This window comes from Mobula birostris, chromosome 28 (genome assembly GCF_030028105.1).
Source record: "Mobula birostris isolate sMobBir1 chromosome 28, sMobBir1.hap1, whole genome shotgun sequence".
NCBI lineage: Eukaryota > Metazoa > Chordata > Chondrichthyes > Myliobatiformes > Myliobatidae > Mobula > Mobula birostris.
This window is the reverse complement of record NC_092397.1, coordinates 12,831,854-12,854,675: the sequence shown is the minus strand read 5'-3', so window position 1 is coordinate 12,854,675 and position 22,822 is coordinate 12,831,854. Positions and strand designations below refer to the sequence as shown.

General features: G+C 51.9%; 1 protein-coding gene across 1 annotated transcript; it reads left to right on the top strand.

The window, feature by feature from the left end:
- The first annotated feature begins 12,787 nt into the window (after nt 1-12,787).
- LOC140188937 (N-acetyllactosaminide beta-1,3-N-acetylglucosaminyltransferase 2-like) lies at nt 12,788-22,231 on the top strand. Its single transcript, XM_072245587.1, has 2 exons — nt 12,788-12,862; nt 21,075-22,231. Exon 2 carries the CDS (start codon nt 21,095-21,097, stop codon nt 22,229-22,231), a length of 1,137 nt encoding a protein of 378 aa, XP_072101688.1. The 5' UTR covers nt 12,788-12,862; nt 21,075-21,094.
- Nucleotides 22,232-22,822: the final 591 nt, after the last annotated feature.

The window sequence follows — 22,822 nt, the reverse complement described above, 5'->3', positions numbered from 1 at the left end:
GACATTCTTCTAAACTCCAGCGAGTACAGGCCCAAAGCTGCCAAATGCTCCTCATGGTTTTTTTTAAATTTGTTCATTTATGGTACGTGGGCATTGCCAGCTAAGCCAGCATTTATTGCCCATCCCTAGTTGCCCCTTGGGAAGGTGGTGTTGAGCTGCCTTCTTGAACCGCTGCAGTCCCTGAGGTGTAGGGACACCCACGGAGCTGTTAGGGAGGGAATTCCACGATTTTGACCCAGTGACAATACAGGAATGGTGATATGTTTCCAAGTCAGGATGGTGAGTGACTTGGAGGGGGATTTCTGAGTGGTGGTGTTCCCTGGTATCTCCTTCTAGGTGGTAGTGGTTGTGGGGTCTGGAAGGTACTGCTTTAGGAACTTTGGTGTTTCATTGCAGTGCATGGCAGATGCAATTTAATGTGGATAAATGTGAAGTTATCCACTTCGGTGACAAGAACAGGAAAGCAGATTATTATCTGAATGGTGGCCGATTAGGAAAAGGGGAGGTGCAACGAGACCTGGGTGTCATTATACACCAGTCATTGAAAGTGGGCATGCAGGTACAGCAGGCGGTGAAAAAGGCGAATGGTATGCTGGCATTTCTAGCGAGAGGATTCGAGTACAGGAGCAGGGAGGTTCTACTGCAGTTGTACAAAGCCTTGGTGAGACCACACCTGGAGTATTGTGTGCAGTTTTGGTCCCCTAATCTGAGGAAAGACATTCTTGCCATAGAGGGAGTACAAAGAAGGTTCACCAGATTGATTCCTGGGATGGCAGGACTTTCATATGATGAAAGACTGGATGAACTAGGCTTATACTCGCTGTAATTTAGAAGATTGAGGGGGGATCTTATTGAAACGTATAAAATCCTAAAGGGATTGGACAGGCTAGGAGCAGGAAGATTGTTCCCGACGTTGGGGAAGTCCAGAACGAGGGGTCACAGTCTGAGGATAAAGGGGAAGCCTTTAGGACCGAGATTAGGAAAAACTTCTTCACACAGAGAGTGGTGAATCTGTGGAATTCTCTGCCACAGGAAACAGTTGAGGCCAGTTCATTGGCTATATTTAAGAGGGAGTTAGATATGGCCCTTGTGGCTAAAGGGATCGAGGGTATGGAGAGAAGGCAGGTACAGGGTTCTGAGTTGGATGATCAGCCATGATCATACTGAATGGCGGTGCAGGCTTGAAGGGCCAAATGGCCTACTCCTGCACCTATTTTCTATGTTTCTATGCACCTTGTAGATAGTACACACTACTGCAACCGTCCGTCGATGGAGGGGGGGATTGGATGCTTGTGGATTGAGTGGGCTGCCTGGTACTAGATGGCGTCGAGCTTCTCGAATGTTGATGGACCTGTGAGTATTCCATTACACTCCCGACCCGAGCATTGTGGATGGAATGATTGCGGGTTACGGGTAGGAAGCAAGAGAGTGGGTTTGAAAGGAATAATAAATCGGTCATGATTGAACGGCCTAATTCTGCTCCTCTGTCTTATAGTCTTAAGGAGGAGGTGTGTCCCTCTAACAACACCTACTGAGGCAACGTATCTATCCCACTTGAACCGTTAAGAGCCACAGTCTGATTAAAACCTGCAGCCGCTGACAGTGATCTCCTGCCAAGCAAGTTCAACTGCCACCTACCAAAGGTGCCATCTCCTTAAAGAAACTATGTACGTGACTCGGAACCTCCAACGCAGGGGTTCCCAAAACCATTAAGCAAGGTGTCCACAGACCCCAGGATGGGAACCCCCTACAATTGCTGGACTGCCAGAATCCACTGCTGGGAATTACACTGTTATCTTCTAACGGGGCAGTGTATCCCCCCCCGCCCCCAAAGTGTCCGACACTCCTGATTGGGAGGAGGAGCAACTCTCCGGTGGGGCCAGGGTGTTGGGACGTTCCGGGTCCGTTCACTCTCACCGGCAGCGTGGAGGAACAGGGCGGCCTTGGGGTCTGCGTCCACGGATTCCCCCCAAAGTTGCCGCACAAATTGACGGGGAGATTAGGAAGCTGGTCCTCGCGAGTCAGGGGATTGAATTCAAGGGGCACGAGGTGGTGGTGCGTCTCTATAAAACTCTGGTTATTGGGGCATTGTCGCCAGAGGCTTTTCCCCAGGGCTGAAATGGCTAACACGAGGGGGCATAATTTTGAGGTGCTTGGAAGTAGGTACAAGGGGGATGTCAGGGATAAGCTTTTCACACAGAGGGTGGTGGGTGTGTGGAATGCACTGCCAGTGACGGTGGTGGAGGCAGATACAATAGGGTCTTTTAAGAAACTCTTAGATACGTACATGGAGCTTAGCAAAATGGAGGGCTATGTGCCAGGGAAATTCTAGGCAGCTTCGAGAGTAGGTTACGTGGTCGGCACAGCATTGTGGGCTGAAGGGCCTGTAATGTGCTGTAGATTTCTACGTTTGATGTTCTATTGTCTTCAGTTCCGGTTGCCTCATTATAGGCAGGAGGTGGAAGCTTTCCTCCAAGAGGAACACAACCTTGTCGTAGGGTTTGGAGGCTTGCCTGCCTCAATGACCCGGGGAGCTGTGTCGGCTGGAGTCAGGGCTTTGTGCTTTGGCTCTTGGTAGGGCCACCCATGCCAAACAGGTCGGACTAAGAGTGGTCCCACTGGTCCTCCAGGTTTGGGGCTAACAACCTTGACAAAACAGCAATGGGGAGTCCTTCTCTGAGTGCGACGGTATTCCTGAGTCCCCACCCTGGACTTGCATGACTGACAGGAGTGAAAACCGAGAGGAAGCTGCTGACACAATGAAGGAAGCCCTGAACCCCGCCAGAGATGGAGGGCCCTCATTGCTGCCCCAATTGCCAGCGGTGTAAGAAAGTAGGTGAAAGCTTTGAAGAGATTTACCAATCACTGTCTGGACTAGAGAGCATGTTGTCTGAGGTAAAGGTGAGCAAGATGGGGCTTTACTCTTTGGAGCGAAGGAGGATGAGAGGTGACTTGATAGAGGTGTACAAGATGATAAGACGCATGGCAAGAGTGGACAGTAATATGGAGGATGATGGAAAAATGGAGGGCTGTGTGTGAGGGAAGGGTTAGCTTGATCTTGGAGTGGGCTAAAAGGTCGGCTCAGCATTCTGGGCCAAAGTTCCTGAACTGCGCTGTACTGTTCTGTGTTCATTAACAATGAGAGATTAGCTCTACCCGTCGCGCCCGCGTCAAAACAGACTGCGAAATGCATCGTTTACGTCGATGACCGGCACAGTCCGAGGGTGTGCTGGGAGGGGGGCGGGGGCGGCAGCCCACAAGCGTCGCCAACGTGGCGAGTTTTGATTTTCTTTGACGTGTTCCCTCCGACGGAATCTCCCTCTAGCGGGCTTATCATCATCACTGTGTGCCGTGCCGCGTGACATCATCACTGTGCGCCATGTCCCGTGACGATTTGATTTGATTTGATGTGTTCCCTCCGACAGAATGCCCCCCACGAATGGGGCAAGAACCTCCCTCCAGCGGGCTCATCATCATCACTGTGTGCCGGCTCCCATGATCGTGGCCTTTGACCCAGATTGTTCTTGGCAAGTTCTCCCACTCAAATGGTTGGCCATCGCCTGCTTCCGGGCCAGTGTCCTTACAAGATGGGTGACCCCCCCCACCCCCACCCCGGCCATTATCAATACTCTTCAGAGATTGTCTGCCTGGCGTCAGTGGTCGGATAACCAGGACTGTGATCTGCACTAGCTGCTCGTACAACCATCCATTGCTGCTCCCATAGGTTCACGTGACCCGGATCGAGGGGCTATGCAGGTGCTATACCTCACCCAAGGGTGACCTGCAGGCTAGCGGAGGGAAGGAGCGCCTCACACCTTCTTTAATAGAGATGTACCTCCACCCCGCCACCCCAGAGGACTAGCCCTACAAAAGGGTCACTCATCATTATTCGATGGCGGGTCCGATCAGGGCGCGGGAGGGCGAGAGGGAGGGACAAAGCAATCACAGCTCCCCACCCCTTTTACGAATTGGCTCCCACGGCAAACGTTTCCGGTACACCTGGCGTAAACTCACCTGGAAAGCAAGCTGGAGCAAGGACTCGAGGTAACACGTCAGCTCACCGTAAAGGGCCGCGGCGGTGAAGACCCCGCAGGGCTCCGGCCTCCCCCCGCTGCCCGGGAGCGGGCAGGGCCAGGCGGTGGCTCCGGGCCCGGGCGCGGGGCACGGGCGGGGCCAGAGGCTGAGGCGAGGCTTGGGGCCCGGCCGGACGCACTGGTTCGTGAGCACCGCTTGCCTGTGTGGGGGCCACATGCGGAACGGGGCGAGATTCCCTTCACCTTCACCTTGCTCAGGGCATCTCGAGGCCACTGTGGCTGGCGGGGGAGGGGGGCAAGACCATCACTCCCAGCCAATGAGCAACATCCACTCCCCCGCTCTTTATTACATCAGTGGTTTGGGGGAGGTGGGTCCCTGATAGGGGACAACACACCTCTCTTGAAGAAACGCAGGATTTTCCCAAACTATCACCTGGATGTCATCGTGCATTAGAACTCACTACCATTTCCAGGAACAGCTCCCTCCCTTCTTGATCATCATCATCATCACGTGCCGTGCCCAGTTTGAGCTTTGACTGCCATGGCCCACACAATCCTGTTTCGGGTCAAGTGGATCAATTCATTGGTATTCATTTCCAGTTCTCTGGCTGCTGTCTCCAGCATCATTTGTTTTTGCCTTCCTCTTGCTTTCTTCCCTTCAATCTTTCCCATAATTACCGTGCATTCTAACTCATCTTTCCTAATTACATGTCCAATGAAGTTACGTTGCCTTTTCATGATCTCATACATTATTTCTCTTTTTGTGCTGGCTCTGTTCATGACATCCTCGTTAGATATTCGTTTCGTCTTTGCATCCTCCTCAAAAACCACATCTCTGCTGCTACAATTCGTTTCCTCATGTTACTAGATATTGTCCAACATTCTGAGCCATATAACATAACTGGATAAACGTAACATTTCAGTACTCTGAGGCGGGTTGTCATGCCTAGTTGAGTGTTGGTCAGTATACTCTTCATTCTCGTAAAGGTGTCTTTCGCCATCCCTATTCTTCTTTTGATGTCCAAGTCGCACCTGCCATCTGATGTCACCCAGCTTCCGAAGTAGCAAAAGTTCTGTAATTGTTTTATGTCTTCCCCGTTTATTCTCAGCCGGCAGATAGGATTCTCCTTCTTTTTGGATATCACCATACATTCTGTCTTTTTGCAATTGATAGATAGGTCTTGAACCAACTTTAAAACCCCAGTCGCTACTGTTTAACCACACTATGACCACTGGCATTAAAATTTACTTTTTTTTTTGTTCTTATTATGGGCTTTCTTGTTGTTAAACATATAATAACATCTGAGATTTCAGTTTACTAACATAACCTAATTGTTCTCTAACATAGGCTCTTCGGAGCACAATATTGTGCCTACTCCACAATCAAACTTACCCTTCCCTCCCACGTACTTGCTCGTGGTCCGCTACACCGCTGGCGTTTCGGGCAGCAGTGAAGCTCCTCCATCTCTGGTCGTGTTCAGGGCTTCCTTCATCGTGTCAGTAGCTTCCTCTCGATTTTCACTCAAGTCCCGAATGGAGACTCAGGGATACCGTCGCACTCAGATGTAGAAGGATTCTTCGTTGCTGTTTCCATAACAGTTTTGTGTTTGACCAGTCAGGGTTGTCAGCCCCGAACCTGGAGGACCGGTGGACCACTCTTGGTCTGGCCTCTACCCTTTGACCTGTTTGGCATGGGTGACCCTACCAAGAGCCAGAGCATAGACCCCCTCACTGCAGCCAACACCGCCCTCCGGGCAAGCCTCCAAACCCTACGGCAAGTTTGAATCTCTTCTGCACCCCTCTCCAAAGCCTCAACCTCCTTCCTATAATGGGGTCCCCAGAACGGTATGCAATACTCGAGATGTGTGAAAGCATAGAGCCCTGACTTCAGCCAACATCGCCTCCAAATCATACGACAAGATCGTGGTCCTCTTGGACGAATTCCCCCCAGCCCCCCACCCACCATATAGCCCTCCATTTTTTTTTGTCGTCCATCTGCCTACCTAAGAGTTAGATGTCCTTGATGTATCTGCCTCTACTACCACTCCTTGTAGGGAGTACCACACAGCCACCACTCTGTCTTAAAGGAAAACTTAACCTCTGACATCCCAGCTATATTTACATCCAATCACTTTAAATTTATGCTCTGTCATTAGCCGTTTCCCACCCTGGGAGAAAGTATTTATCTGTCCATTTTGTGCCTCATCATCTTGTCCACCTCTATCAAGTCATCTCTCATCCTCCTTCGCTCCAGAGAGAAAAGCCCTCGTTCGCTCAATCTTCCCATGTAACACATGTCTCTTCGATCCGGGCAGCATCCTGGTAAATCTCCTGTGCGCCCTCGTGAAACCTGTAGCGGGGCGGGCAGAACTGAACACAATGCGGGAGTTTCCCATGAATGTGGTGTATTTTGAGTTAGTGGCGTTGTCTGTTATGGGCAATCAGGCCTATCCTCTCCATGACCTACTGAATAAGCAGCGTAGCACCCTCATGAACTGGCTCATTCAGCTCTGCTGTCACAAGGATCGTTACAGAAAATCTTTCCTGGCAAATGCAATAAGTACATACAACAGTTCATCTCCGTGCCACAGGAGAACTCAGATCATAGTACAATGGTCTCTGTTTTACTATTTCATACATTATTATTGCACATTGGGAAATTATTATTGTGTATATTATTATTCTGTACTTTATTATTAATTAAATCTGTACACTGCCCTCCATTTTTCTAAGCTCCATGTACCTATCTGAGAGTCTCTTAGAAGACCCTATTGTATCCGCCTCCCCCACCATCGCTGGCAGTGCGTTCCACGCACCCACCGTTCTCTGTGTGAAGAACTGACATCCCCTCTGTAACTACATCCAAGCACTTTCAAACTATGCCTCCTTGTGTTAGCCATTTCAGCCCCGACTCTCCACACCATCAATGCCTCTCATCATCTTATACACCTCTATCAGGTCACCTCTCATCCTCAGTCGCTCCAAGGAGAAAAGGCCGAGTTCACTCAGCCTGTTCTCATCGGGCACGCTCCCCAATCCAGGCAACATCCTCGTAAACCTCCTCTGCACGGTCTCTGTAGTTTCCACATCCTTCCTGTAGTGAGGTGACCCGAAGTGGACACAGTACTCCAAATGGGGTCTGACCAAAGTCTTATATAGCTGTGACATTACCTCACGGCTGTTGAACTCAGTCCCACGGTTGATGAATGCCAACACACCATACGCCTTCTTAACCACGCTGTCCACCTGCATCTGGATGACACGCTTTACAATGGCGCTGGTGAAAATCAGTGACTACATGCTGGCGGTAAACAAAACAGAGAAAACTACTAAGCACTTTATTAATCACACTTTTCCTGCTAATCGATCACTGCAAACAATAGGCTGTAATTTCCCTGTGGGATGGAGCTGAGCCTTTGGACCGCCTGTGCGACCTGGGATTTTTTGCGCTGCGAACGGAAGTCTCGCAGGTGCAGGACGGGGACAATTCGAACGTGGCAAAACCGAGGCGGAGCCCGGAGAGCGAGGACGGACCGATTTAAGTGCCGAGCTGAATTGGCAAGGCCGGGTGCGGGGGTGCGGGGGCGCGGGGCCCGAGGGCGTATTAAAGTGGCCGAGAGCAAAGAACGACCCAATTCGGATGATTTGAGTGCCGGGCCAGATTGGAATGGGCAGGTTGTCCCAGCCAGAGGCGAGGACAGGCCGGTACAGCTCACTGCCCCATGTGGTTTCACTCGTCCCTGTGCTGAACTCAGGCTGCGGCCTGCAACCAACTGAATCGGCTGCGGTGAGGCCTGCTGTGAACTTCAGCTCCAAACACGATTTGTTTACTTTTACTGCGTGATTGGGATGTAATGTTGAAATTGTACAAGGCATTGGTGAGGCCAAATTTGGAGTATTGTGTACAGTTCTGGTCACCGAATTATAAGAAAGATGTCAACAAAATAGAGAGGGTACAGAGGAGGTTTACCAGAGTGTTACCTGAGTTTCATCACTTAAGTTACAGAGAAAGGTTGAACAAGTTGGGTCTTTATTCTTTGGAGTGTAGAAGGTTGAGGGGGGACTTGATAGAGGTATTTAAAATTATGAGGGGAATAGACAGAGTTGACGTGGATAGGCTTTTTCCATTGAGAGTGGGGAAGATTCAAACAAGAGGACATGAGTTGAGAGTTAAAGGGCAAAAGTTTAGGGGTAACACGAGGGGGAACTTCTTTACTCAGAGAGTGGTAGCTGTGTGGAATGAACTTCCAGCAGAAGTGGTTGAGGCAGGTTCGATGTTGTTGTTTAAAGTTAAATTGGATAGATATATGGACAGGAAAGGAAAGGAGGGTTATGGGCTGAGTGCAGGTCGGTGGAACTAGGTGAGAGTAAGAGTTCGGCACGGACTAGAAGGGCTGAGATGGCCTGTTTCCGTGCTGTAATTGTTATATGGTTATATTTGTTTATTTTCTCTGCACATTGGGTGTTTGTTGGGTTCTACTGGGCTTCTTTGTTTCATGGCTGCCTGTAATCTCAAGGTTGTCTGAAGTATGCAGAGTTTGAACTTTGAACCTATCTGTTGGAATTGGTGTTGCTTTATCATGGTGGAGATGCTGGTGACCTCCAGTATGCTGGTGTTGGGGCATCTGTCCTTCCAAAGATGGACTTGTGCAGATGACAATAAACCCGACTTTGACTTTCTCTTCCTCTCTCCGTAGTTGCTGCTTGACATGCTGAGGATCCCCCATGATTCACATCATTCCTGGGAATATTTTCCGAAACCCGATTTATTATCACAGACTTGGAGGAGGAGATAACCTTTATTTCTTCTCGCACATGCGGTGAAGTGTGTGTTGTTTGCGTGAAAATCAGTGAGGATTGTGCTGAGAGCGGCAGATGATATGAAGTTTGTTTTTTGCAAAGAGATCACAGGTAAAGCCCTCTCAACCATTGAGCACATCTACATGAAATGCTATCGTAGGAAAGCAGCATCCATCATCAGAGACCCCCACCACCCAGGCCATGCCCTCTTCTCACTGCTGCCATCAGGTAGAAGGTACAAGAGCCTCAGGACTCGCACCACCAGGTTCAGGAACAGTTACTACCCCTCAACCATCAGGCTCCTGAACAAAAGGGGATAACTACACTCACTTGACCATCCATTGAGATGTTCCCACAACCGATGATCTCACTTTAAGGACTCTTTCTCTCATGTTCTCGTTAGTTATTGCTATTTATTTATATTTGCATTTGCACAGTTTGTTGTCTTCTGTACTCTGGTTGATCTTTCGTTGATCCTGTTTCCAGTTACTATTCTATAGATTTGCTGAGTATGCCTGCAGGAAAATGAACCTCAGGGTTGCATGTGGTGACATATATGTACTTTGATAATAAAATTTACTTTGAACTTTTAGCATAAATTAATATAAATTACGACAGATAAATAGTGCAAAAAAAAAGAATTGAGGTTGTGTTCATGGTCTCATAGACCAGTCAAAAATCTGAAGGTGGAGGCTAAAAACCTGTTCCTCAATCATTGAGTAACACACACATCTTGCTGGAGGAACTCAGCAGGCCAGGCAGCATCTATGGAATAGAGTAAACAGTCGACGTTTCCGGCCGAGACCCAAAGCAGGACTCCTCGTCGACTATTTACGCGTTTTCCATTGATGCTGCCTGACCTGCTGAGTTCTTCCAGCATTTTCCGAATAACTTTTTTTTTTGCAAGGTGATTAATTTACTGCACGTCTTTGGGATGTGGACAAATTACACAGTCACAGGGAGAACGTGCAAATACCTCACAGACAGACAGCGCCAGAGGCTGGGAGTGAACCCGCGTCTCTTGACTTTGTGAGGCAGCTGCTGTACAACCTCCACACAGACAGAGGGCGCTAGAGGTCGGGAGTGAACCCGGGTCTCTTGACTCTGTGAGGCAGCTGCTGTACAACCTCCACACAGACAGAGGGCGCTAGAGGTCGGTATTTAACCCGGGTCGCTGACAGCTGCTGTACAAACAGCTCCACGCCCCCAAAAAAGTAAAACTTGCACTTTTAAAATATCAACATAAATGTTATTCATAATAAAATTATTTATAAGAATAAGCCGTGCAATGCCTTTTCACCTTACATTCATAGACAATGAATTACAACGTGGCCTGCAACTAACGGGCTCTTGGATCGCCTGTGACCGGCTCCGTGGCCGTGAACTTCAGTTCTGAATGTTACTTGCTTCCTTTTTAATTGTTTGCACGATCTGTTCTTTTTTTTTGCACATTGTGTTTCTTTGTGGATGCCTGCGAGGAGACAAATCTCAAGGTTGTATATAATACAGTTGTTGTTCGTCCTTCGTAGCCGAAGATGACCATGGCTTCAAAGTCAAATGGGAGATTGGTGGCTGTGGGTCCGGAGGTGACTGATGAGGCCAATCCGGGCAGTATACATACTTTGACATCCTTAAAACCAATAGCACTATGTGGATCCCTGGGGTGGTACTTTGCCAGCGCAGTCCAGCAGCACTTTCCCAGTCACGGCCCTTCCACGGGGGAAAGTCCCATCTCCCCCCGCCGAGCTCTAGCGGTGTGGCACCGAGCCTCAGTGCGTCCCTCCGCAGCTCTTCCTCAAGACCGTGTTATGCGCCCGTCCGCTGCATCTCGATGCTAAAGCACATCCGCAAACACTTTAATCTCGATTGTTCCCCCCTTCCCCCAGAGTGGAAGTACTTGAGAGCATAGCTTCAAGGGGAAGGCGAAAGTTTAAAGGAGATTTATATGACTTTTTTTTATGTAAGCATTGCTAGGGGAATTAGTGGAGACAGATACAATGTCACGTAGACAGGCACCAGGCCGCGCTCTCTTCTAGTTGCTGTCATCAAGAAGGAGGTACAGGAGCCTTAGGATCCGCACCACCAGGTTCAGGAACAGTTATTGCCCCTCAACCATCAGGAAGGAGGTACAGGAGCCTCAGGACCCACACCACCAGGTTCAGGAACAGTTATTACCCCTCAACCATCAGGTAGAAGGTACAGGAGCCTCAGGACTCACTCCACCAGGTTCAGGAACAGTTATCACCCCTCAACCATCAGGTAGAAGGTACAGGAGCCTCAGGACCCACACCACCAGGTTCAGGAACAGTTATTACCCCTCAACCATCAGGAAGGAGGTACAGGAGCCTCAGGAATCACACCACCAGGTTCAGGAACAGTTATTACCCCTCAACCATCAGGAAGGAGGTACAGGAGCCTCAGGACTCACACAACCAGGTTTAGGAACAGTTATTACCCCCTCAACCATCAGGCTCTTGAACCAGAGGGGATAACTTCACTCAACTTCACTTGCCCCATCATTGAAATATTCCCACAACCTATGGATTCAGGGTATAGGAGAGATATGACCAGGGCGGGGCAGAGATAGGATCAGAGTGGGGGAGAGCCAGGAGAGTGGGTTGGAGGACCAGGGTAGGGGAGTGACAGCAAAAGGGTGGGGAGAGACCAGGGAGTGGGAGAGCCAGGACCAGGGTGTGGAAGACTGGGGGAGTGGTTTGGGGGAGAGAGGGTGAGGGTGGGAGGGGATATGACCAGGGTATGGGAGAGATAGGACCACGGTGGGGGAGAGACAGGACCAGGGTGGGGGGGGGGAGAGAGGAAAAGGATGGAGAGAGGGTGAGAGGGTGGGGACAGATATGACCAGGGTATGGGAGAGAGGGGACTACGGTGGGGGAGAGACAGGACCAGGGTGGGGGAGGGGAAGAGAGGAAAAGGGTGGGGAGAGACCAGGGAGTGGGAGAGCCAGGAGGGAGAGATGTGACTAGCGTGGGGGAGACAGGTCCCGGGTGGGGGTTGGGGAAAGGAAGAGGGGGTGTGGAGAGATAGGACCAGGGTGGGGGAGAGAGACGAGACCAGGGTGGGGGAGAGACAGGACCAAGGTGGGGGAGGGACAGGATCAGGGTGGGGGGCAGAGAGACGAGAACAGGGTGGGGGAGAGAGACAGGACCAGGTTGGGGGAGAGAGACAGGGCCAGGGTGGGGAAGAGACAGGATCAGGGTCGGGGGGGAGGAGAGACAGGACCCTGGTGGGGGAAAGAGAGCACCAGGGTGGGGGAGAGAGATTAGAACAGGGTGGGGGAGAGACAGGACCAGACAGGATCAGGGTGGGGAAGAGACAGGATCAGGGTCGGGGGGGGAAGAGACAAGACCAGGTTGGGGGAAAGACAGGATCAGGGTGGGGGAGAGACAGGATCAGAGTGGGGGAGAGAGATAGGGCCAGGGTGGGGAAGAGACAGGACCAGGGTGGGGGAAATAGAGGACCAGGGTGGGGGAGAGAAACGAGAACAGGGTGGGACAGAGACAGGATCAGGGTCGAGGGGAGAGAGAGACAGGGCCATGGTGGGGAAGAGACAGGATCAGGGTGGGGGAGAGAGACAGGATCAGACAGGATCAGGGTGGGGGAGAGAGACAGGACCATGGTGGGGGAGATAAAGGACCAGGGTGGGGGAGAGAAACGAGAACAGGGTGGGGGAGAGACAGGACCAGGGTGGGGAAGAGACAGGATCAGGGTGGGGGAAAGAGAGGACCAGGGTGGGGGAGAGAGACAGGATCAGGGTAGGGGAGAGAGACAGGATCAGGGTGGGGAAGAGACAGCACCAGGGTGGGGTGAGAGACAGGACCCTGGTGGGGGAAGAGAACACCAGGGTGGGGTATTCAGGGCGAACAGAGCGCTGGGTCTTCCCGCCCCTAGGGGGCGCCACAGCCCGGGCCTCGGGCCGGCCCGCAGCGGGAAACACCCTGTCCAACCCGGCCGCTGGCTCGTCAGGTGAACCCTCGCAGACATCCCCGCTTGGCCGGCACTGGTGCAAGGTAAACGCCAGACCGTTGTCGTGGGGGTGGGGGGTGATCCCGGAGCCTAGGGCCCCGGTGGCACCGCCATGCGTCCCGGTCCCACCCTCACGGGACCCGGCTGGTAACCCCCGACCGGCTGCTGAGGCGGGAGTGGGGGAGAGGATGGACCCGGGGCCGTGGGGCCTTAGTCCTTGGTCCTCGGTGTTACCCAGAAGCAGGCCCTTCGGCCCAACTGGCCCGTGTTTGACCGACCAAAAACGCCCATCTGATGCAGTCCCAGTTGACCCGTATCCCTCCAACCTATTTATCCAAACAAAGGCCAGTTAAACGTTTGGGTGAGACTGGGGGTCGTAGGTTAGGGGTGAAAAATATTTGAGGGGGACATAAGAGTGCACTCCTTCACTCAGGATGTGGGAGAAATGATGGATGGGGGGTTTGATTTCAACCTTTAAAGAGAGGTTTGGACAGGTATGTGGACAGGAGGGCTGGGACTAGGCAGAACAGTAGCCTGGAACAGACTAGATGGGCTGAAGGGCCTGTTTCTGCACTGTAATGTTCTATCACTCAACGTTGTTGTGGTACCTACCTCTACCCTTTTCCCTCTCATCTGGTTCCATATGCCCATTACTCTCTGCATGAAGAATTTGCACCCCCCCCCCACCGTGTCCTTTCTAAATCCTTAACCCTCTCAATTTAAACCTGTGCCCTCTTAAAACAAAAAGACTGTGGTTTTATACGCCCTCTTGTTTTCCTACGCTTCAAGGGTTAAAGTCCTAGCCTGTCCAAGCTTTCCCTGTAAACTAGGCCCTCAAATCCTCACAATATTCTTGTAAACCTTCTCTGCACTCTTTCTAGCTGAATGATGCCTTTCCTACAAGAGGGTGCCCAAACCCGCAGGCAATACCTCCCCAAGCGCGGCCCACTTCTTCTTAGGCCCATCGCCCCTGCTCACCCGAGTCCCCTGTCCTGAGTGCACCTTTCAAGTTGTAGCCCATCAAAGAACATAAGAAACAGGAGCAGGAGTCGGCCATCTGGCCCATCGAGCCTGCCCCACCATTCAATAAGATCATGGCCGTAAACTCAGCTCCATCTACCTGCCTTTTCCCCATAACTCTTAATTCCCTTACTATGTAAAAACTATCAGTCGAGGAAGCCTCAACAGCTTCCCTGGGCAGAGAATTCCACAGATTCACCACTCTCTGGGAAAAATGGTTTCTCCTCATCTCCGTCCTAAATCTTCTCCCCTGAATCTTGAGGCTATGTCTCCTAGTTCTAGTCTCACCTACCAACGGAAACAACTTTCCTACTTCTATCTTATCTATCCCTTTCAAAATTTTGTATGTTTCTATAACATCCCCTCTCATCCTTCCGAACTTCAGAGAGTATAGTCCCAGGCGACTCAATCGCTCCTCGTAGGTTAACCCCTTCATCCCTGGAATCAACCTGGTGAACCTCCTCTGCACTGCCTCCAAAGCCAGTACATCCTTCCTCAAGTACGGAGACCAGAACTTCACACAGTACTCCAGGTGCGGCCTCACCAGTACCCTGTGGAGCTTCTGTTGGCGTTCTTGTGGCTCTGGGTTCTCAAGGGATGGGGTTGCCAGCCCCCATGTCTACTCTCTTCCTTTTGGGACTGCCCACGGCGGAGTTAATTTATTGTACTACCGGAACAGAGTGTCCCAATAACAATACCTGTTACCCACACCGATGAAGGCCAGTGGGCCCTAAGGCCTCCTTCACCCCTTTGTCCATCCGTGATGCCACTTAGTCAATCGGTGCCGAGTCCGGTTAACCCAGCTGAGCCCTGAATACACCCAAGCACTGCTCCCTGCAGAGTGGACGGGAATCCGGGAATTTCCTTCTCACCGCTTTTGGCACATTGGCCTTTATAAGTCAATATACTGACTACTGTGTTGGCGCCTGGCCAAGTGGTTAAGGCGTCGGTCTAGTGATCTGAAGGTCGCGAGTTCAATCCTCAGCTGAGGCAGCATGTTGTGTCCTTGAGCAAGGCACTTAACCACACATTGCTCTGCGACGACACCGGTGCCAAGCTGTATCGGCTCTAGTGCCCTTCCCTTGGACAACATCGGTGGCGTGGAGAGAGGAGACTTGCAGCATGGACAACTGCCGGTCTTCCATACAACCTTGCCCAGGCCTGCGCCCTGGAAACCTTCCAAGGCGCAAATCCATGGTCTCACGAGACTAACAGATGCCTAAGCTAAAATATTGAATACAGGAGATGGGATGTAACGTTGAAGTTGTATAAGACGTTGGTGAGGCCTAATTTGGAGTATTGTGTGCAGTTTTAGTCACCTACCTACAGGAAAGTTGTAAACAAGGTTGAAAAAGTACAGGGAAAATTTACAAGGATGTTGCTGGGACTGGAGGACCTGAGTTATAAGGAAAGATGGAATAGGTTAGAACTTTGTTCCTTGGAACGTAGATGATTGAGGGGAGATTTGAGGGGTAAAATTATGAGGGGTATAGATAAATGTAAGCAGGCTTTTTCCACTGAGGTTGGGTGTGACTACAGCTAGGAGTCATGGGTTAAGGGTGAAAGGTGAAAAGTTTAAAGTGAACACTGAGTAAGTGTTTTGCCAGCAGACATCTGTCAAGTGGGTCTAAAACTCCCTGTTACACTCCCATCACCCCCCCATCCTTCCCAAATTTGACTTCCAATCCACAGAGACTACCCCAATGTCCGGAGAATTTTGAAAGACTGTCACTGATTGTCAACCACAGCATGTACTACAGAACAGCAAGAGGTGATTTGGTGCTTCAGGTCTCTGTGGGATCCTTGCAGAGTTAACACACCCAGTTGTTCAGTTTATTCTCTATGTTTCCCCCTTCAAACACTGATCACGCTCCCCTTCAAACGTCAGGGTTGGATCCTCCCAATCGGACAATACGTCCCACAAGGCAACTTCTTTGGTCACAGTCATACTTTATTGATCTCGGGGGAAATTGGTTTTTCTTACAGTTGCACCATAAATAATCAATAGTAATAGAACCATAAATAGTTAAATAGTAATACGTAATTATGCCAGTAAATTATGAAATAAGTCCAGGACCAGCCCATTGGCTCAGGGTGTCTGACCCTCCAAGGGAGGAGTTGTAAAGTTTGATGGCCACAGGCAGGAATGACTTCCTATGACGCTCTGTGCTGCATCTTGGTGGAATGAGTCTCTGGCTGAATGTACTCCTGTGCCCACCCAGCCCAGTGGATGGGAGACATTGACCAAGATGGCATGCGAGTCACCTGGATCACATTTCTTCCCCCGTTCTGATGTTTGATCTGCACAGCAACTGAACCTCGAGACCACGTCGGCATGCTCTTGTGCGCTGAGCTGCTGCCACATGATTGGCTGATTAGATATTTGCGTTAACATGCAGGTGGACGTAATAAAGTGGCCACGTATTTAGAGGAATAAAGAGACAATCCTATTGGAAGATAGGTTCCTGAAGCAACGTGAGGCAAAGACGGTGAAAATGCTTCTCCAGGAGTTGCAGGGTTAGGAGCGGCTGAGAAGGAACCTCTTCCCCCAGCACCTTCGCCCCTGGTCTGTGAGTGGGAAGTTTGTCACCCCCCTCCGTTTTGACAGTCCCAACACATTTCCCTCCGGTTGCAAATGTCCGTGTTTCTCCATCCTTCCCCCTCCTGGAACACCAGTCCCTCAGCCTCAGGTCCACAGCCGCATCCTTACGGTGACCAAAACTCCATCAGTAGGGACTAACATCCTTGCGGGCAGGTTTGCTAGTGCTGCTCTGGGGGGGGGGGGGGTTAAACTAGATTTGCAGGGGGAGGGGAACCAGAGTGTTAGAGCAGATAGTGAGGTGGAGGAGGATAAAGGTCATGCGGGAACGGCAAGTATAGTACATGGAGTAAAGCCAGATAAAACATAAAGAGGCTTTGAGGAAAGAGAAGCAGAATAAAGAGTGTAAAGGTAGTAAGATAGAAGGGCTGAAATGTGCGTACCTCAATGCAAGAAGCATCAGGAACAAAGGTGATGAACTGGGAGCTTGGATACATACATGGAATTATGATGTAGTGGCCATTACAGAGACTTGGCTGGCACCAGGGCAGGAATAGATTCTCAATATTCCTGGATTTCAGTGCTTTAAAAGGGATAGAGGTGGGGGGGGGGCAAGGGGAGGAGGGGTGGCATTGCTGGTCAGGGATACTATTACAGCTACAGAAAGGGTGGGTAATGTAGCAGGATCCTCTTTTGAGAGTCAGTATGCGTGGAAGTCAGGAACAGGAAGGGAGCAGTTACTCTATTGAGGGTATTCTATAGGCCCCCTGGTAGCAGCAGAGATATTGAGGAGCAGATTCGGAGGCAGATTTTGGAAAGGTGCGAAAATAACAGGGTTGTTATCATGGGTGACTTTAACTTCCCTAATATCGATTGGCACCTGAGTAGTTCCAAGGGTTTAGACGGGGCAGAGTTTGTTAAGTGTGTCCAGGACGGATTCCTGTCACAGTATGTGGACAGGCCGACTAGGGGGAATGCCATACTCGATCTAGTATTAGGTAACGAACCGGGTCAGGTCACAGATCTCTCAGTGGGTGAGCACCTGGGGGACAGTGACCACCCCTCCCTGGCCTTTAGCATTATCATGGAAAAAGATAAAATCAGAGAGGACAGGAAAGTTTTTAATTTGGGAAGGGCAAATTATGAGGCTATAAGGCTAGAACTTGCGGGTGTGAATTGGGATGATGTTTTTGCAGGGAAATGTACTATGGACCTGTGTCTAACAAGCCTGATAAGAATTCTTTGAGGAGGTGACCAGGTACATAGATGAGGGTAGCGTAGTGGATGTGATCTATATGGATTTTAGTAAGGCATTTGACAAGGTTCCACATGGTAGGCTTATTCAGAACGTCAGAAGGCATGGGATACAAGGAAGTTTGGCCAGGTGGATTCAGAATTGGGTTGCCTGCAGAAAGCAGAGGGTCATGGTGGAGGGAGTACATTCAGATTGGAGGGTTGTGACTAGTGGTGTCCCACAAGGATCGGTTCTGGGACCTCTACTTTTCGTGATTTTTATTAACGACCTGGATGTGGGGGTAGAATGGTGGGTTGGCAAGTTTGCAGATGACACAAAGGTTGGTGGTGTTGTGGATAATGTAGAGGATTGTTGAAGATTACAGAGAGACAATGATATGATGCAGAAGTGGGCTGAGAAGTGGCAGATGGAGTTCAACCCAGAGAAGTGTGAGGTGGTACACTATGGAAGGACAAACTCCAAGGCAGAGTACAAAGTAAATGGCAGGATACTTGGTAGTGTGGAGGAGCAGAGGGATCTCAGAGTGCATGTCCGCAGATCCCTGAAAGTTGCCTCACAGGTTAGTTAAGAATGCTTATGGGGTGTTAACTTTCATAAGTCGAGGGATAGAGTTTAAGAGTCGCGATGTAATGATGCAGCTCTATAAAACTCTGGTTAGGCCACACTTGGAGTACTGTGTCCAGTACTGGTCGCCTCACTATAGGAAGGATGTGGAAGCATTGGAAAGGGTACAGAGGAGATTTACCAGGATGCTGCCTGGTTTAGAGAGTATGCATTATGATCAGAGATTAAGCGAGCTAGGGCTTTACTCTTTGGAGAGAAGGAGGATGAGAAGAGACATGATAGAGGTGTACAAGATATTAAGAGGAATAGATAGAGTGGATAGCCAGCGCCTCTTCCCCAGTGCGCCACTGCTCAATACAAGAGGACATGGCTTTAAGGTAAGGGGTGGGAAGTTCAAGGGGGATATTAGAGGAAGGTTTTTTACTCAGAGAGTGGTTGGTGCGTGGAATGCACTGCCTGAGTCAGTGGTGGAGGCAGATACACTAGTGAAATTTAAGAGGCTGCTAGACAGGTATATGGAGGAATTTAAGGTGGGGGGTTATATGGGAGGCAGGGTTTAAGGGTCGGCACAACATTGTGGGCCGAAGGGCCTGTACTGTGCTATATTAGTTGAAAACCCTCTACAGATGTACCGTGGAGGGCATTCTGACCGGCTGCATCACCCATTGGGGGGGGGGGGGATGGGCTGCTGCACAGGATCGAAGTAAGCTGCAGAGAGTTGTAAACTCAAGTCAGCTCCATCACGGGCACCAGCCTCCGTAGTGTCCAGGACATCGTCGAGGAGCGGTGCCTCAGAAAGGCGGCGTCCATCATTAAGGACCCCCATCACCCAGGACATGCCCTCTTCTCATTGCTACCACCAGGGAGGAGGTACAGGAGCCTGAAGGCACACACTCAACGATTCAGGAACAGCTTCTTCCCCTCTGCCATCCGATTTCTGAATGGACATTGAACTCATGAACACGACCTCACTACTTTTTTATTGCACTTCTTACTTTAACTTGTCTATTCAATAGACGTATGTACACTTTCTATCATTCAGTTTCTTTCCTCTATATTTATTTATCATGTATTGCATTGTACTGCTGACGTGAAGCTAACAAATTTCACGACATATGGTGGTGATATTAAACCTGATTCTGATCATTAACAGTCCCGCCGAGAATCGAAACTTCCTGGTCGGATCTCGTCAACTTTATTTATGAAGGGTGTTGGGGGGGTGGGGGGACACAGGTCAACAACAGGCTAATGGATTTGGTAAGATGACGTCATAAGTAACTCACTGAAAGTGCTGGAGGAATTCAACAGGTCAGGCAACATTCGTGGAATGGGATGAACCAAATTTGTTTTGTGTCATGGACCAATACCGGGGTAACCGTGCACCCCTGGGATAAACAATCAAGGTTTCAGGCTGAGATTCTTCATCGGGACTGCCTGGTCCCGAAACATCGACTGTTGACGTTTTATGATTATGAGGACACATAGTCCTCTTTTATTGTCATTTAGTAATGCATGCATTAAGAAATGATACAATGTTTTTCCAGAATGATATCACGGAAACACATGACAAATGGACTTAAAAACTAACAGAAACCACATAATTATAACATATAGTTACAACAGTGCAAAGCAATACCGTAATTTGATAAGAACAGACCATGGCACAGTAAAAGTCTCAAAGTCTCTAGAAAGTCCCATCATCTCACACAGACGGTGAACCTCCAGCGCCGCAAACTTGCCGATGCAGCATCCTGGAAGCATCCGACCACAGTCCGACTCCAAGTCCATCCGAAAACTTCGAGCCTCCGACCAGCTGTCCGACACCGAGCACCACCTCTGCCGGCCGCTTCGACCCCGGCCCCGGCAACAGGCAATAGGCAAAGCCGAGGATTTGGGGCCTTCCCCTCCGGAGATTCTCGATCGCACAGTAGCAGTGGCAGCGAAGCGGGCATTTCAGAAGTTACTCCAGGTGTTCCTCCGTGCTTCTCACGGCTGTCTCCATCAAATCCGGATTGTGCACGGCCCCCTAGTTAACACACACGATATCATTCGCAATGGCCGCGCGTGCTGCGTCGCGCCACCATCTTCTCCTCCCTCCCTTTTCTGCGTTAAACTGGATAACCAGCATCTGAAGAATCTCTGGTGTTTAAGTTGGTTCGGTGGTTCCATTTAATAGGAGAGAATTTAATACCTGAAATTCTTACTCTTCACAGGTAGCATTGAAAGAGAAGAAAGCCCAAAGAATGAATGGCGAAAAACGTTAGAATCCCAAAGCCCCCCTCCCCTCGCCCACGCGCAAGCAGCAGCAAATCATCAGCTCCCACCCCCTTCCACCCTCCATGAAAACAATGGAAAATCCCCCCAAAGAGACCATAATCTAGAGCCATAACCCAGCACTTTGACATGCCATGGGCTTTCTCGAGTGTGTGAGTGTGAGAGAGACAGAAAGGAGGGATCGAGTGGCGCCATCTGTGGGGGCAGTGTTAAAGGGTGGGGGTAAGAGATGGAGGAAGACATTTGAGGGGGGGAATGATCCCTCTGGCTTGGGTGAGTCGGGGAGTGGTATGGGACGGAGGGATCGGGTGGGAGGAGAGGGGAGGAATCGAGAGGTAGGGTCAGAGCTGGGTGTGTGGAGATTGGGAAAGGGGTGAGAGGGTGGGCGAGGCGGGTATTGGTTTGGGGAGGGAGTTATCCAGGAGAGGCAACATATTTGGAAGAAGACGGTGGAGGTGAGGGAGAGAGGGGAGAGAAACAGAATGGGAGGAGAGGTCTGGGGGGAGGTGGAGAGAGAGGGTTGGAGGGATCAAGGGAAGGAGGAGGCCGCTGCGGCTACCGGTGGCCATCCTCCCCCCTCACGGCCTGTTCCTTCCCTCCGCAGGTGACCCTCCCCGGCCCGAGATGCGGAGGAAGCTGCTGCCCTGGGCGGCCTGCGCCCTGCTCCTCTACCTGCTGGCCCTCCGGAACCTGCACCGGCCCCCGTCCCCGACAGAGCGCCCCGCCGCCCGCTTCTGGAAGGCCCCGTGCCCGCTGCGGTCGCTGTGGAGCCAGGACCTGCTGGAGCGGCAGCGGCGGCGCCGGAGCGTCAGCCGGGACCGCGCCCCACGCTGCGGGCCCGACCGCCAGGTGGAGAGCCGCGTCGCCGACTTCCAGCAGCTGCCGCAGGCCGTGAAGGACTTCCTGCTGTACCGGCGCTGCCGCCATTTCCCGCGGCTGCTGGAGCCCCGGGGCGTGTGCGGCCGCGGCCTCCGCCTGCTGATCGCCATCAAGAGCACGGCGTCGAGCTTCGTGCGGCGCCAGGCCATCCGCCAGTCGTGGGGAGGCCTGGGCCGGGCCTCGGGCGTCGGCCTGGTCTTCCTGCTCGGCGTGGAGGAGGAGGCGGACGGGCACCCGGGCCTGGCCGCGCAGCTGGCCTGCGAGAGCCGCCGCTACGGCGACCTGCTCCAGTGGGCCTTCCGCGACACCTTCCTCAACCTGACGCTGAAGGAGGTGCTCTTCCTCCCGTGGCTGGGCCGCCGCTGCCCCGGCGCCCGCTTCGTCTTCAAGGGCGACGACGACGTCTTCGTCAACACCGAGCGGCTGCTCGATTACCTGGACGGCCCGGAGCCGGGGGCTAGCCCGGGCCCGGCCCTCCACCGCAGCCCCGACCTCTTCCTGGGCGACGCCATCTTCGGCGCCAAGCCCTGCCGCGACCCGAGGTTCAAGTACTACGTGCCCGGCGCCTTCTACAACGGCCCGTACCCGCCGTACGCCGGCGGCGCCGGGGTGCTCTACACGGGCCGGCTGGCCCGCCGGCTGGAGCGGGCGGCCAGGGCGCTGCCCCTCTTCCCCATCGACGACGTCTTCACCGGCATGTGCCTGCGGCGGCTGGGCCTGGCGCCCACCGCCCACGCCGGCTTCCGCAGCTTCGGCATCAACGAGAGGCAGCGCTGGGAGCCGTGCGCCTACCGCCGCCTCCTGATGGTGCACCGCCGGAGCCCGCAGGAGGTGGTCCTGCTCTGGAGAATGCTGCACCAGGGCAACCTCACCTGCGGCTGAGGGTGGGCAGGGAGGGAAGGGGGGACGGGGACGCACGGTGGGTGGGGTGGAAGGACGCGGAGGATGGAGTATTATGCGGGAGACACAGGACTGGGGTGGTGCATGGAGGCACTGGACAGTGCAGAAGACGGGGGACTGCGTAGTACACAGTGGGGCCCGGTACGCAGGACACACAAGGTGGGGCGGGGTAGTGCACAGGGGAGACAGGGCCCGCGGCTCAGAACGGCGGGTTGGGGAGGACGGGCGAGGGCGGCGGTGCTGTGAGCAGCTCGGGCAATGCAGAAGCGGGAATGAACGGGGGCGCGGGACGGGTACACAAGCCGAGCGCGGGGTGGAGGGTTGGGCGTGCTGAAGCCGGTATACAAAACCAGAGGGCCCAGGACACATAACCGGACAACATGAGGGGAGCGAGCAGAGCTTAGTGAGGGGAGAAAGCAGTCTGGTGTACGGGGAGAGAGGGGGGCGCGATGGTTAACTACAGTCAGGGTTCCTGGGAAGAGAGGCCCGCGGGGTCAAAGTAAACAGCAAACGTGTGGGGTGGAGAAGGGGGTTTTCCCCCATAATCCCATCAACTCTGTAGCCCTCACCGCA

Coding starts and splice junctions, on each gene's coding strand:
- LOC140188937 (XM_072245587.1), top strand. CDS start 21,095: ATGCGGAGGAAGCTGCTGCCCTGGGCGGCCTGCGCCCTGCTCCTCTAC.